This window comes from Cariama cristata, unplaced genomic scaffold (genome assembly GCF_000690535.1).
Source record: "Cariama cristata isolate BGI_N322 unplaced genomic scaffold, ASM69053v1 scaffold37924, whole genome shotgun sequence".
Taxonomy (NCBI): Eukaryota; Metazoa; Chordata; class Aves; order Cariamiformes; family Cariamidae; genus Cariama; species Cariama cristata.
In genome coordinates, this window is record NW_009614204.1 from 1 (window position 1) to 16,545 (window position 16,545).

The following is a 16,545-nucleotide window of genomic DNA, read 5'->3' on the forward strand; positions in this document are numbered from 1 at the left end:
GGATACTCTCTCAACAGCCGCAGGGAAGAACAGAGTTACTGTCAGTCTTACTGCACCATACAGGGACACTGCAACAAACACCCGACTTGCAGAGATAACATTCCCAAGTAGTACATATGCCATGAAAGTCATGAACACTGTTATTTTGCTTGCCACAAAGAAAGAAGCTAAGTTCAGTCCTCGAAGGTAGGAGCTTTTCATAACCATGGCAATCTCCTTCCTAAAAATGTAAAATACAAACAATTACATCAATCTTTCTCATTACATTTGCCTTCAACAATAGCAGGAGGGAAACCCACTCTCAGGACTTCACTTTTATAACCTTTCTCCTCCTCTTGCACCACCCCAACTCATATGTAAAGAACTGTAAAGAAATTACATTATATGGTAAATAACAAAAGAGAATTTTAAAGGCTTAGAAATTGAGTGGGGAAAATTATTATATTTAATATCTTAGTAGATATAGAAAATAATTATTTTTCAGAGACAGAAAACCAAAATACTTTCTTCTGCTTTGGTCAAACTAGCATTTTAATTCAGATTCTAATCTGCTTCAAATCTTTCTGGGGTGTGTACAAGAGCAACAAGGAAAAAACCTCTGTATAAAAGGTCAAGCACCCACAAACTCCTTATCCTTTCAATATCAAATCCCAGCGGAGTTCAATCACAAAACTCCTGATAAGATCAACACATACCCTGCAGTTGAAAAAAACAGGGCAACTTCCAAAAGATCAAGAGTTCACCCATGGCCCAAGTATCTGTCATTATTCAGCTGTTGCTCCTCAAGCTGAATCACAGGATTTGCAGTATTTCCTTTGATCTCAGTCTAAATCCTTCCTGATTCGGACCCTGCTCTTTCTTTTGCTCTAGGAATTCTGGTTCATAATTCAGAAAATACTGCTCTGTGAGGTTAAATGTTCTGCTAGCCATTACCCGAGCTAAATAGTGATTGAAGCACTGCACACACACCTAAGTCTCCCTCCAGCAACTGAAAAGCTGCTGATGCGTATGTTCTCAATTTCCACTTCAGTTAAATTTCAGTTTCCACTTCTAAACGACTCATCAAGTCCAATCCTCAAAATGTTACTGCACTATCTATAATGTGGATGCCATCAGGCTTAACTTCTTATTATAATAATAGTTTTTCTTTATCAAGAGAGCCATAACAACTTACTTCTTCCCTATATATTCTAATTTTATCTGCTTGAAATAATACAGAACATAAAATCCTGAAACAGTTCCTAATTTCTCTTCCCAAATATGTTGTCAATTCTCAGCAAAAATCTTCATCATTTTGCTTACCTTCCACTTGGAATAACATACTAAGATTAGAAACTCAAGGTATGATTATACAATTTGAAGTCAATTAAGTCCTCACTTAATGGAGAGAAGGATGCAGGATGCGCTACTGGAAAACTAGTCAAGCAACTTTCCCACTATGCTTGCCAAGTTGGCTGAATTGACAGACTTTCAAAGAGTTTCAAAGACTTATTTTTTCAGCTTAAGGGCTCACAATCTCTGATCTCCTCCAGAGTACAGTGAAAGAACATTTGTACATAAACTATTTGAATTGGGTCTAATTCAATTACTTCTACAATCCTCGATGAAATTCTTTTCCCACCCTCTAATAATCCTTAATAATCCTCCCACTATCTGTGGATAATCAGCAAGTTCTTTGTGCTACTCTCCACAGATATCAGATAAATTACAGCCTATCTGCAGGTTGTATATAATAAACTACGCTGTCTTAAGGCATGAAGGTATATAAAAGGAAACCAATACTGACAGCCACAAGAAAAAAAGAGCAACGGAGGAGTTCAGATGTCATCTTAGCAACTGCCAAGGGCCACTGTGGAAATACTGGGCAATAAATCACCTGGCTGAATTTAAGACTTCTAACTACCGTTTTCCACAGCGCTGTTAAAGAAAAGAAAGAGGGCTCAAGATGTGTTTTGGAAGAGCTTATTTCTCTCCATCATTAAAAAGGAAGCCTCTAATCCTAATGAAGTGTTGAACTTGGAAATCTAGAGTTTAATGACGTGAATACGCCCATTGAGGAAGCTTTCAATAAAGAAATATCCTCTCTGGCTCCAAGCCAGAGAGTAAAGCTTTCAATCAATCAAGAACATTCAATCAGCACAGGATCCTATAATCTAAAGGAGGAAAGGATTATGTGCATGGGAAGAAATGTTTCAGGGAACATTAGCAAGTCTGCAAGTCTGCACGTGCCTGTAAAGGAAAAAAAAAATCCTTTTAAAAAAAAAAAGAATTCCAAATAAAACAAATTTTCAAAAAATTTTAAAAAAATCAGAGAATCTAAGCAGGATAAGAACCTTCTACTCATATGCTAGATAAGGAAGTAACATGAAAATTAAATGATGAGAAATATGTACCTGAACTCCTACCGTTATCCTTCAGCACTGAACGTTCTGAATATTGTCAAGTAAAAGCACAAATATCAATTGAAAAATTGAACTTATGAATAAGTTTTAATCAGATGCTGATGGATCTCTGAAATGAAATGTCTTTGGATACCTCACTGAGCTGGCCTTGCCAGTTGAACAGCTAGGGAATTTCTGAGCTGCCGTCTTTCTTCCCTCCACCCTTCCCAGATGGCTTGAGCAATACTTCAAAATGCAGAAAGGGAAGCAGAGTACCAGCTGAGGATGCTATCATTTAGGACAAAGTCAGATTCCAGGTATTTCTCAGAAGGAAAATGTCTGCTTATCGGTTCCTTGCTATTCATTTACAGAGCTGTGAGGATGAAATTGTTCAATTACAACCACTACAGCTTACTAGTCACTGTTTTTAAACACAACAGTAAAAGGAAGCATAAAAAACTCTAGAATTTTCAAATATAAAAATTTTTATTTCCTTTTTTTGTCCCCTTAGGATGTATTTTCATCCCTTCACTTTTGCTATGGAAAGTTTAAAAAAAAAAAGGCCAAAGAAGTTCAAGTAAACTGCACCTTAAAGCACAAAATAATGCACTTACTGACATGTAAAAAAATGGAAACAGACATAGATCATATACCAAGCTGTATCTTTCCAGGATTACCTTCTTAAACCATTCACAAGTTCCGCAAATGATTTTTCCCAAGCATACATCTTTATTATCTTCATACCACTTATGACTTCATTCATGGTCCTAATCCTGACATCTGTTAAGGTAGCTGTCTTGCTTCTGTAAATAGCACACAGTAAAAATTCTCAGATTCTCAAAAGAAGAAAGACTATTTACAATCACATAACATACTCATATTAATGAAGGTTTTGTTTTCACTTGTAAAGAGGATTCACATAATTGTAATTGCATTAAAAGGTCTTCCTAAAACAGTACCTTAAAGTTGACACACAGCAGACAGACTTGGTATGTCTGTATTCCTGGTGTTCCCTGTTCTCAGGGAACTGCAAGTTGATTCAATGTTCAGAATTACGTCAGTTTGTGCAAACACACGCTACTCCTTAAACAACATATTTGTGTATAAAAACAAAATCAAATGAAAAAAATTTACAGATACAAAATCTAGAATTAAAAATAAAAATAATCAGAAACTACTTTTAAAAATGGTTTTGAAATGCCAAAATAACAACCCTTCTCACAAGGCTGTTTTGATGTTAAAAAAACGGACCTCCGTTTGTTGCCTTTTTAAGATTAACTCTAGCTGAAGCAAAGATTACTTCATAACAGTACATGAGCTATAATTTAGGAGAGCTAATCTAGATATGGTTTTGTTTAATACATAAGTATCACTTAAGCATTAATTGTAATTACCACTAAAGTAAATATATCTATTTCAGTCCCACGTAATGTTTGTACTGATGAACAAACTGGAAAATATGTATAATTAAATAATAAAGTCACAGTTTTAATTAGGAAAAAAGCATTGAAAGTTAGAAGCCATGTAATGAATGCATAAACCATGCTAATAAAGCCTATTACGATTCTAAATTCATTCATGTAGACAAACATACTTTGCACACAGTGAGCTATGGTAGGTCTTATTTTGATAAAACATACCTTTTCCTGCTAAATGACTTATTTTTGTATATCCCAATGAAAGTTAAGATTCAGAGATATTTTTTTTTTTAAAAAAAGCGGAGGGGAAAAAAAAAAAGGCAGCTCTTTAGAAGGGGTGGCTGGGTTTTGTCAGCTTAACCTGCCCTCTCTAAGAATTCTCTGATGGTCTGGAAGAAATAGCCATGTTTAAAGCACTTAAGTAGAAAGAATTTCAAGCACTTGCTCATCATTTTAAAAAAAACTTCTCAGCACCAGCATTCCATAAACGTTGGGATGGCTGAAGTAGGGTATTAAGAAATATTTATACAAGAAAACTGACAAAAGAAATGTAGAACCTTGGCCCTAATGCAGTCAAGGCTTCTTATTAAGAATGAGGAAGACAGCTTAGCCTAAACCAACCGTACTGACACAGAACAAGATTATCTTTGCTAAGTCCTCTTTTCTTTTTTGAAAAAGAATCAGTAAAAGAAAAACAATTTCTCAAAGAACGTGAGAGCTCATCCTTTCTTCCCATACACACACCACCACTGCAAAAGGCAAAACTTGGCACGTGTTGTTCATGTCTCTGCAGCAGCAAACAATTCTCACCTGCCATCTTTTGAAACGGGCACCTTTCAGACCTAACTTCCAGGCTTGGTCTCCAAATAACAGAAGATTGAAGATGATTCAAAATAATAAAGTTAATGGAGGTTTCTTTTTTAAACAGTGTGAATCAAAAAGGCTATAGTTCTCGTAAACCAATTTTCCTGTTTGCCCACTGAAATGTTATCATAGTAACCATCCTCTTTCAAATTGTTATAAATATTCAAGAGTTTGGGAGGCTGGGGTATTTTTCTTTTGTGGTTTTTGTTTGTTTGTTTTTGTTAAGTTATACTCCTCTACATTGCAAAAAGCATATTTTGTACATACATACCGGAAGCCACGGTCTCAGAGATATTACATAATGGTTTAAAGTACACAGCCTTGCAGTGCACTGATAGCAATTTACGGCAGAGGAAGACATGTCCCCAGTTTTAAAAAAATATTAAGTTCAGAGTACATGCAGATGAGGACTGCGAAACACACGCTCACATAGGATGCTTAAGAGCGCAATAGGAAAGGACCTGAAAATTCTTCCAAGTGTCTGAGAAGTCTCCTCTATGATACTAATAACCATTCTAAATTAAGCAAGCTGCAGAAAGCAAAAAGGAATTTGTGAGGCGTATTTGGTGGGGTTTAATCACATCTGACACAACAGTTCCACATAGTTTTTCTCTTAAAAAAACAGGGCTTTAAACGAGAATATTACAGATGCATGGCTAAGCAGTGAAAGGCTTGAGCTGTTGTGATTAAATATATATAAAACGGTCTTCAGTTCAATAATTGAACTATTTCTCAAATAATATATTATGTCATGTGTATTTTCTAAGACTTCTAGTACTTGTGCAGGTAAAAGCAATACTGCATAACAACAGTGTCTACTATTCCATAGATTACTGAGCCCGTTTCTGCAAACTCCTACAGCACTGAAGCTAACGCCTGCATTATAAACTGGTGCGCATACATGCGTTTACAAGACTGGGTCACAAGTACAATGCTGAATAGTAGCACAAATTAGCTGCCACACTGAGCTTGCGTGGATTTTAGCAAAAGCTTTAATCCCTAAATTACTTCTTCATAGGCTGATTTCCTTAAATCCGTGCAGATTCCCAGCAATTGCCATGTGAACACGCTCATCCTTTGTGAGCTGGAATCCCTTTCAGTTTTCTCATTAACTCCTTCTCTTCACTGCACATTTCTATTCACAAATACAAAGATCTGTGCACACGTAGACAAGCAGAAGTTTTTCTGGTTAACAAGTTCTTTCCCTTGCACTGCATCTAAACAAGTGGCTGTTAATGAATGGGGGAAAAAACCCAAACAACATTACATTGCCACTAATTCACTTTTAAAATACACACCTTCAAGAAGAGATTTTTGTCACCTTGTTGTCTGACCCTGGACAAGTCCCTTAATCTCTTTGTGCCTCAGTTTCCCATCTGTAAAATGGGGATGATAATGCTTACCACCATGGATAAGGCACTAGTTAAGTGCTAAGTATTTTAACTATTGACTCAAACCTCACAGCCTTCAAAATTTAAAACTCAAAAAAACCCAACAGTGAAGTAGCTTGACACTTATGCATGCATATTACACATGCAGTGAAAATGCACATGTAAGAACATATTGGAAGTGTTGTAGAAATAGATTTTTTTGTAAAAAAACCTAAGAATTTGACAGGGAACACTGAATGGCTCATTATTTGAGAAATAGCATTTGAGCATAACAACTGAAGACTATCATAGTGATTACAAATAGAAGGAAGTCTAAGAGTTCATCTCATTTTATAATTCTCAGCTCTCTCTTCATACCTAGCCATGCAAGGGCAATATCAGTCTCAATACCTCTGGAAAACTTGTCTTAAAATACAACTTGAAAACAACAGTAACTCATAAAAAAAAAGTTTTACTTATCCAAAGAGCTAGAAGGAACCCATTCACACCGAATACAGATGCAACAAAGGTGCATAACACCACTAAGCATATGCATACACAGTAAAGGAACACAAAAATATTCCTCTTTAGATGTAAGAGCCATTTATAAACTCATGATGTAAGCAGGAAATGATTAATTACACAAGAAAAAGAAGTTAGCAAGCAAGAACATTGAAGATAATTCAATATTCCCACTTGAGGCAAGTCATTTTTTTAGGAGGAAGTCACAGAAAAACAAATTAAATTTGTCTGATAATGGAAAATTACTGCAAACTCATTTTATATCTCCACAGCCTAGAAACTTAGTTAGAAACCTCATAGCTAGCATCAAAACCACCATTATAATTTCTTTCTTCCTTTCTCTCAGTTCCTTCCCCTTTTTCCTTTCTGCGTTTTTGTCTTGGAGAAGAGACAGCAAGATCTTTGAATGTAAAACGTTCAGAGCTTTCTGCTTCAACTCCTGTATCACCCCAGTAAGTCAAACTTAGGGCAGGACTGACTATATTGCCTTTGTAGTAACCACTCCCTAAGCATCAATGCAGGAAGGCAAAGCTCAAGGAGTTACACAATTCTATGCCAAGATCTATAGCACGGTAGCTGCAGAAGCAGCCCAACTCTTTGAATATACTGGACAGGTAATGAAGGGCAGATATTTTCAGCATGTCTGGAAGACAGATCACTTCAAGTCCCCAAACAGGAATTCAGAAATCTCACATTAGAGACTATGAAAAACACTGGCAAAGAGAAAAGACAATGCAAAAAACCTCACCAGACAGAAGCTGACCTCAGAGCAGTACTCCACCTCCACCCACTACGCACATTTTAAAACCCAGAACAGAAAATACCTACAACCCAACACGTGCCACCTTACCTTAGGGAAGAAAAAAGCCTCCCAATGCAGGTCTGGACAGGAAGAAGAATAATCAGAACTGCCATTCCTGCAAGACATGATGGGCCTATCTCCATCCAGAGAAGTACTGTTACTGCTACAGCTTGAATTGGTCCAGCCCACAAGAAGTGCAAGAAGATTGTTACCTAGGCAAATAGTTAAGAAACAAAAATTAGCTTCTGGTCTTAGCTAAAAAATTAAACCTGAATAACACAAAGTTGAGGAAGCACCTTTCTTTGCAGAAGGTACTGAGGCACTCAGTGAGAATTCTGCACCAAATTCAGAGACCTAAATGTACACGAAGGTGCCTAACCTCCAGAAAGTACGCAAATTACCACACTGATTTTGTTTTATCTTCATGTACCAACATTTCTCCGAGCTTAGGAAAACAGCAGGAAAATATTTGGGAAGGGGCGGGGGGGGGGAAGTATGTTTTCCTCCCATATTTTAAGAAACAACTAGAAGAAATGTTCATAAGAAACATTTAATCACCAGTTGTAAACAAAAACTTCTTCACTCAAACGCCACAATTTCTTCAGTCCCTTGGAAAGACCCATTAATACTTCTTACCTGATCAAATTTGTTCACATCATTTGATAGAAGATTTACTATTTGACCTGTGGTAGTTTTTGCCATAGCTCCATTACTGAGACGAAGTGCCTAAAAAAAGTCAGAACAGTCTCGGATTGTCACAGCTTATAGAGCAGAGTACATCGATACACAGAAGACTTAATACACAAATACAACACCGGGGCAACAGCTGAAGGCACGTATCAGCCTTTGCCTAAAGCTGTCTGGGCACAGTTCAAGAACCTTAGATAATATGTGGGTTAGGTTAAATATTCTGAAGAAAGTCCTGAAGAAGAGAGTATAAAAAAAAGCCTAGGAAAAGACTGCGAGAACAAAAATGTCATAACTATCTTCATGTCTGAAATATTTAAAATGGGAAAATACCAAAATAGCAAGTTATTAAAACTAAACAAGACAGTGTGTAACTTTTCATTTGCATCGCTCTCCTGCACATTATGACCATCTGTTCAAAACAGGAACAGAAAACTCTACCTGAAGACCAAATTAAAATCAGGACAATGTTTGGCCAATTGAAAGAATTCTGTTTTGAATGAGATTCCTGACAGAAGACGAAAGCCCCAAGTTATTCATTTTACACTATTCATTCTTGCTAACACTGCAAGCTGTGCTTTCTGTCTTTGCAAATCAGAGATAACACCTCTTTACAAATTAATAAATATTTCCCTTGTTAATAACTCTTGTAAAACTGTAAGATTTCTGAATTATATTAAATGAAGTTTAGCACATGCTATGAAAAGCAAAAAAAGTAAATATCAAATATTTTTATAGGTTAATAAATAAGTTCATCAGTAGAAAACAGTACATGATTATAAAATACCCCCAAAAAAATCACTTCTGGAAATATGCAATCTGAACATTACTGCAAAGATCCAAACTGAAATAGCTCAAAGATGTAGATAACAGACCCTGCTTCCTTCTACAGCTGCTAGAAAGAAAACACAGTTTTGCAGCACAGGTAAAAAAATATACAAAAGATGTTACACGTTTTCCTGTAACAGGAATAATTCACTCCACAAAAACACTTCACATTTTCAGGTGATGCACATCTACTTCACCCTCTCCTAACCCAAAAAGCACTAACGGTTTCAAAAACATCATTCCAGTATTTTAAATCAGGTGCAAGAACATCAGACATCAAAATACTATTCAAAGTATCATTTCAAACAAAGTGCCTTACATTTCTTGCACCTCACTGTTGTGTTACAAAAGTATTAATCACAGAGAGAATCCGAACCCTAACTTCACTGAAATCAGCAGGCAGAAACACTTAAAACTCCACTAAGAAACTCTCTGATATTCCAACAATAAATCTAGGATATGGGGTATATAAGAGACAAGATTTAAATATTTGAGAAAATCATTGCTTCACTCCCTGTCTAAAGCCATTTGTCTCTCATACATTTGAAATCCCCCACGAAGCTGCCTGCAGGTAATGCAGCCACAGCACATCCACGTTGCTATCATGTTTACTCCACTCCACAGATCAAGGTTGATAAGCTCCTAGAAAAGCTGTTAGATATCCATAGACCATAATAACAGGAGTTCAAGTGATCCATGTTTGAAGAAGTTACCCACCAGGATATGTTTACAGCACCTACTGCTGCTTACTCCTTTACAACACAGACGTATCTGCTCTTTGAGGACCACCTGAGCCACCGAGGAGAAGACTGCACTGGTGCCTTGCTACTGGCCCACAGCCCGGCTCTGTCTGGGACCCACCACCTGAGTCACCTTTCTGACCTCTTCCTAGCTATTTCAGACACAGACAGCAAAAATAGTTTCAAAATTCACTACCCCAGTTCATTTTGACCACGGCAGCCTCAGGAGGAATGATGCAAGCATCTGAGCTGAAAGGAGAGTGCTTGTCTGTGACTGATTTGCCTTCTCAGGGAAGAAACAGTCGTTCCCATCGTCAGTGGCAACGCAATTTTAGACTTTTCTTCCCTTCCTGCTTCAAAACTACATCTGAAGTAGAACTGGTTTTTCTTTTTTTTTTTAATTTTATTTTTTTTAAAGTGAAATAAGCCTTACACTTTCCTGGCTGAATGGACCTGTCTAGACCATAAAATACACAGAAGGAAATGGAAACATTGGACACAAAGCAGCAGTTTTACTTACATAACCGATTCCTACCAAAAAGTCCTGTTTTGGTATTTTCCCTTTCTACTATATCCAAAACACAGCACCATATGAGCTGCTGTGAAGAAAATCAACTCTATCCCAGTCAAAGTCAGTACAGTGTGGCTTTAAATCCTGCTTTGATTGTAACATTTAAAAATTCACTCCGAAGGTATAAAATACTACTAAAGACCATCTAGAGCCACACACCTTTTTAAAAAGCAACTGTAGTTTCAATTTACATTTTATTTTACATTTGCCAATTATCTGTGTTTTCAGCACAAAGATCTGCTTGATTTTCTATCTATAAATTTTCTGTGCAGATCTATTTCCCAGGAAGCACCCTTTCTCAAGGAAAATAGGTTTTAGTTATATTAACTAATGAGAGCAGTTTGTAGACCTGATGTCTTAGGTTAAACATTTTTTTCTTCCCCTAGATGTAATTGCACAGGCCCAATTCAATTCTTTAACCATTCTTTGCCTTCCGTACTGCCATCTAACTGTTTTGATCTCTGTCTGCCCCAAACAGTTAATTCAAAAGCACATTAAAAAGGGAGAACTGACCATAGAAAGGAATAACGTAACTGTTCAGTCAAATAACTCCTGACACCTTTTTGGCTGCTTTCTGTCTCAACCAACTACTCCACAGCTTAAACTGCTTTAGCGTTTATTCTGAACCTCAAAGAACTTCTAAAAGTTAAGTCCTCCAAAAAAAAAAAATTAAAAATAATCAGCCTCTCATAAGTAGCCTTTGGTTTTAAAACATGACACTGCGAGTCATGAGACAGATTCCATTTTCAGTTTTGCTACAAGCTTCCTGCATGCATCACTAATACTTCTTACTGATCACAAAACATCTTGGAGTTTGAATACAGGGTTTTTGCAAATGAGATTTTATCTTTCCAGGTAATGAAAAAGGGTCTAAAACTTCAGAATTGCAAGCATTTGAAGTTCTCCATTAAGGATGCTTTCTCATCCAACCCATTCATCCTTGCAAATCCAAGTTCTTAATTACAACAGCAATTAATGAACACTACAAAAGTCCTGGTAAATTAACATCCAGATTCCTTCAAAAGCCTATATGAGGATAAAGAGAAAGTATGACCTATCTATAAGCCTCAGCCAATGAAGACCAATGATTAGAAAGGTTTATCAATGTTCTGCTGTGACCTCAGCCTCCACCCTCAGGAATAAACATTTACGAGGTGAGGGGAGATTAATTTTCCATTTAATCACATCTCTAGAAATAAGGGTGCACATTATGAACATTTCTTTTCCAAGCTTCTAAGCTAATATCAACACCGCAACAAACCACCTCGCTATATACGTATTTCATGAATTTCAAACTGTGTTATGATAATCATTTAGTAAATTAACACCTTAGAGAGATGTTTATGTACAAGAAAGAAGTGTGCCGTGTTAGAGCCGAGTTCCCAGAGGATAATTTCCAAGCTATCAGAAGAGGGAGGAGAATAAATATGTGCATGAAAAGCAATCATCACTTACAATGGGGACATTTTTACTCTCCTCACTTTACTGCTTTGCCCAAAACCTTTGCATGACCTATACCAGTAGTACAAGTGTTTGCCTTAAGTGGATGGTACCTATGTTTAATGGCTAAAATAACGTGGATTTCTTTAGAATGTAAAGAAACTTTACAGTCCTGATCCTTCAATTAAACGTTCTTTGCTGAGGTAAGAACCAGCAGGTCACTATTCTAGCAGCAGTAAAGCTAGAAAGATAGGACATTTTCCCTTCCAGCATCCCCAGCAAGGACTTCCTGCTTGGAAGCGGCTCAATGGTTTGGGTATTGCCAACAGCTTCGGAAGAGGGAAGCAGACATTTACAATTGGATTGTTTGCTCCCCGGAGCACATCAAGGTCAGCATTTCATCCTGGATGTTGCTCAACTCCTTCCTGTAGGTAATATCCATAACTTCTCTTGTTCCACTTTCCATCTGACTGCGGCCTCAGCTCTGTCTGTAGTCAAGGACAGCTATTTCTTGATCAGGACACGCAGACAGCAAAGACACCACAGCTTACTGAACGTACATCCCTTCTCACACTTCATTGGCTTTAATGAAGGACTCCAGCGCTCCCACAGTAAAACCAGTAATTGATATCAGAAAACGGCTCTACCCTACCTTTAGGATTCAGCTTGATTCTGAACTGTCCCTCCTCTGCCCACTCCTCTCTTTCTTCCCCCGCAAGAAGGAGGGATACTAAAGGGACCTCCCTGTGAAGATGCCGAGCATCCTCACCAGGCTGGAGGGGGCAGCGGCAGTACCGCAGTACTGCTGCCTCTCCCTGAACTAAGCTGACGGATGCCCCGAGAGACGGGGGGCGGGGGGCAGCCGCTCTGGCTCCCAAAGGAGGCAACTCACTACTTCTACAGAGCCGCTGGAATAAAATATAAATAAATCCCACCATTAACCACAACAGGGGCAGGGGGAGAAATTGGACAGTGAAGCAATACCCAGGCAACTGAGAGCGCTGAAGCAGATGGTGACAGCCAAGCATAACGTGTTGCCCTGGGATGAAATCACAGGGCTGAGTAACTGCCAGCATTCCCTGGGAGTTCTGCCCCTCTCCCACTGTATGCTGACTGCCTCTTACTGCTCCCGCGCACAGCCCTTCTACCAGCAACGGGGGGCTCCTCTCCGACAGCACGAACAGGTGAAAACCAGCAGCTCCTCCTAGGCTTTACAGCTATTTAATTCACCACCTTCACTAGGAGGACCAAAGCTGTCATTTGGACAGCATATCACCAAAAAGAGAACAAAAGCATGTATATACCTTTAAGGTCTGATATATATTAGCATGCACGACATTTCTACAAATGAGTAACTTCAATGGAATGGCAAGTATGAACATAACAAACAACTGTATTTTTAAACTCCCCTAATGACATAGCTGTCAAATGTCAAATATACCTGAAAACAGCTTTGCTTACCTTCCGATAAATCATATGACACATAGCTACCCTCAGCTTCATGCCAGCCCGCTGTACATGATAGAAGTATAAGTGGTGCATTATAGCTAGAATAAGTGTGCACACAGACAGAGCAGCTGCGTAGCAATATGCAAAATTCAAAGCTACCTCATATGAGGAATCATCGTTTTCAAAATAATTAATAATTTTACCCAAAAATATTGGCTGAACTATTTTGAGGGTTTCCTGAAAGAAAAAGAAGGGAAAAAAGTATTAACAATTTCGTATCATACCATGCTACCCGAGTTTGCAACCAGACAAACAAGAGCCCAAGTACTGCCACAAGTCACATCCCGTATTATTTTGTCTTTATTGTGGTCTAAAATGTGAAGCCAATTTTTATCAATATATAATCCAAAAGAACTATGTTCCACATTAAAATTTAGCTGAATCTTTAAAAAGAACTTTCTCAATTACCAGTAAAAACTTCGTTGTTATAAAAATCGCATGAACACGTATTACACTTCCATTTTTAAAGATGACAGTGTGTCCTTTACAGCCACTTACATACAACAAAAAAACCTTTTTCTATTGGGCACCCCACTCAGATACATAAAATACAGCTAAGCCTTACAAAGCAAGTCAATGGCTTGTAATGTCTCAAAAATATTGCACTGAAATCAGCTCTCTGTCCAACATCCATAATCCCACAGTTACAATTCAATTTTTCAGTCTCTATAGGGCTATAGCTCTGTTTCACTTTTCTGAGAGAGTACGCGAAGATTACAGGTTCTCTGAACAGCCCAGCATGGAGTCACCAGTATGTATCACACAATCTAAGGGGCCAAGTTTCACATTGCTGTCAGCAAAGAAGTGTGTCGTATGATATTTTACACCACTTACCTCAATCATTGTGAAAATTCCAAAAACTAAATAGGATTTCCAGTAACAAAGAATAATAGCTTTTGTTAAATGTGGCGTTTTTCCTCTCTTTTTTGCTTTTTGCACCTCTTTATCCCAATACCTGATAAAGAAAACACAAACATGCTGGAGGACAGAAGTAAAATCACAAGGCAATTATGTGGAATAAAATACTTTCAGACTTACAGTCAGATTGCCACCATCACTTTTATACAACAAGAAAAAAGTCAAAACAAACAAACAATATAGATAGTCATGTTTTCTCATTCACATAAACATGTAGTACTTAGTATTACAGGCCTATTTGCTCTTGTATAATCACAAACAATTCACCACTGTTGACTAATTTTGCCTTTGACATATTTGCCAATGAGGAACCCTTTCTTTCTTTCTTCTCCTCTCAGCTCAAACAGCCACTCACCTTAGTTAAGAGCCTATTATCATATGATCCTCTGACTACGGACTAAAGCGAGGCAGTGCACGGCGTGTCTTTATCTTCCTACAAGTTCTGCATTTCCCCAGAAAGGTTGTGAGGCACAACCCTTTCTCATGCCTGGTCCTTTCTTTTTTTCAACACGTACTTGGACGATGACGAGCAGACATGGCATCAGAGCAGAGGGACCTGTTTTATCACTTAACACTCCACACGTCTCTGAAGGCAAGGATTACAGCAGCAGAGTGGCAAAGACCTTTGCATTACCACATGTGTGCCCACAAGTAGAACACAAGCTGTTCACATTAAAATCAAAGACACTAATAAACAGCATGATTTTAACAAGAAAGCATCAGAATTTAAGAAGACTTCTTAAAGCATGCTGTTGTCAGTATACTCCCCCGTGCTTCTGGAGGCTAAATATTTTCTGCCAGACCCTCTGACCTTGCTAGTTTGAGGGCTGAAATGAGTCTAAGGCTTGAAAGCCAAATTATTTTGCAACAAAGAACACAAGTTTGAAGCACATAGTCTGAACAAGAAAATTTTTTTTATTTTTACCCTTTTTTTTTTTTGCTACAAGGATTACAGAGTTATTGCCTAAATGCTTTGGAATCAGAATTGAAACTGCGTAGATTTCGTGGGGTTTGTTGGCCCAAGAGAAAAGGCTACTTCCTTAGGTGACTATGAATTATATTCTCTGCTTCTCAGACAAGTACACTAAAGAAATAAAAACCACTCTTTTTTTTGCATGCTGTATTTTCTACCATTTCCTGACTCATGGAAAGCGTGTGCTTTTACTGTAAGAATCATTGGAAAGAGTCCATCTTCCTCCACAGTAAACTCCCTGAACTGCTTTAAGACACAACCACAGAATTTGGCAAAGCTCTCCAGCTACAAAGATGCTAAAAGTTGCACTCCTATGAGCTTATCACTGGCTCTCTTTCTTCAGTTAACTCAACCAGAGCAGCATGATATAAGACCTGGTCATAATCTTTCGTTTCTGGATTCTTTTTACTTCCTGAGGAGTCTCTCATCCCAACCAAACTATTAGGAAAGTTGATTTGCTCTGCCTTCAGTGTAAAGACAAGAAATAGTAATGCCGCACTTTCTTAATACAGAGGCCACCTTCTGCTAGTAGATGCCTCTTCCTCTAATTATACTTAGCAAAAGATTATTTGAAGACAAAAACCTTCTCTATTGCAAGGTTCAAGACAATTTACATAAACATTCTTGGAAGATATTTCACTATTAAAAGATAGACCCTCCTGGGTCCATAACATGAATTAGTACACAGTCCATGAAAGAGTATTTATAACAAAATAAAAACACCTCCAAGCTGCAAGCTTTTAGATGTTGAAGGCATTTTATCCACTCTACCATAGAGTGGCATATTTTCAACATACATATATTTATATACGCACATATCTAAAGGGTACACAGCTGTGACTTAATTCAGTTTGTGCTCAAAAACAAAAACAACAAAGAAAAAAAACTAAACCTTTTTCCTTACTTTTATACAGAGAAATTGAAAAAGCTTCTACAGCTATTCTACCACAGGCCAGAAGACTCACATTAATTTATTAAGGATTACTGCAGTAACAGTTGATGAAAAGTCTTCTTTTCCAAGCATTGTGCAAAGTGTCAAATTAATTATAAATGACATAATGGAAATACTTTAATCTCTAACGTATTTTCATTATGCGCAACTTGAAAAAATTAAAATGTTTCCATGATAAACAAGTTCTAAATATTACGCGTAGTTCTTCAGCATTTTAAACAGTAGACCTTGTTAAACTTTACAACAACTTCTTTTAATTTCAGAATAAGAATACGACTCTCACCTTCACCAGCAGAAATACAATGAAAGAGAACAATTTTTTTTTCTCCTTACCACTGCAATTCCTCTCCAAGCTTCTCTGAGGAATCTTCTGGCAGCACTTTATACATATCATCTTCTTCAAGCTTCCGTTTATGGCCAATAATAAATAAGGGATTCAACCACCTATTTAAATACAAATTATTAATAAACTGATCAGCAGACCAAAAGAGTAATTTCTTTACATATTAATTTAATTCTTCTACCTCTTTCTTCCTTTCTCTTCTCCTGCATCACTCAACAATGACACAG

General features: G+C 37.5%; 1 protein-coding gene across 1 annotated transcript; it reads right to left on the reverse strand.

The window, feature by feature from the left end:
* Positions 1 to 6: 6 nt before the first annotated feature.
* On the reverse strand, positions 7 to 16,419 carry LOC104161028 (multidrug resistance-associated protein 4-like; the record flags this gene model as incomplete). The annotated part of the gene is made up of 7 exons (XM_009699317.1): positions 7 to 220; positions 3,059 to 3,184; positions 7,406 to 7,569; positions 7,994 to 8,083; positions 13,085 to 13,309; positions 13,967 to 14,087; positions 16,309 to 16,419. Coding segments are annotated over 7 exons (1,051 nt in total), but the record flags the coding sequence as incomplete, so codon positions are not given.
* Between the last annotated feature and the right edge of the window lie 126 nt (positions 16,420 to 16,545).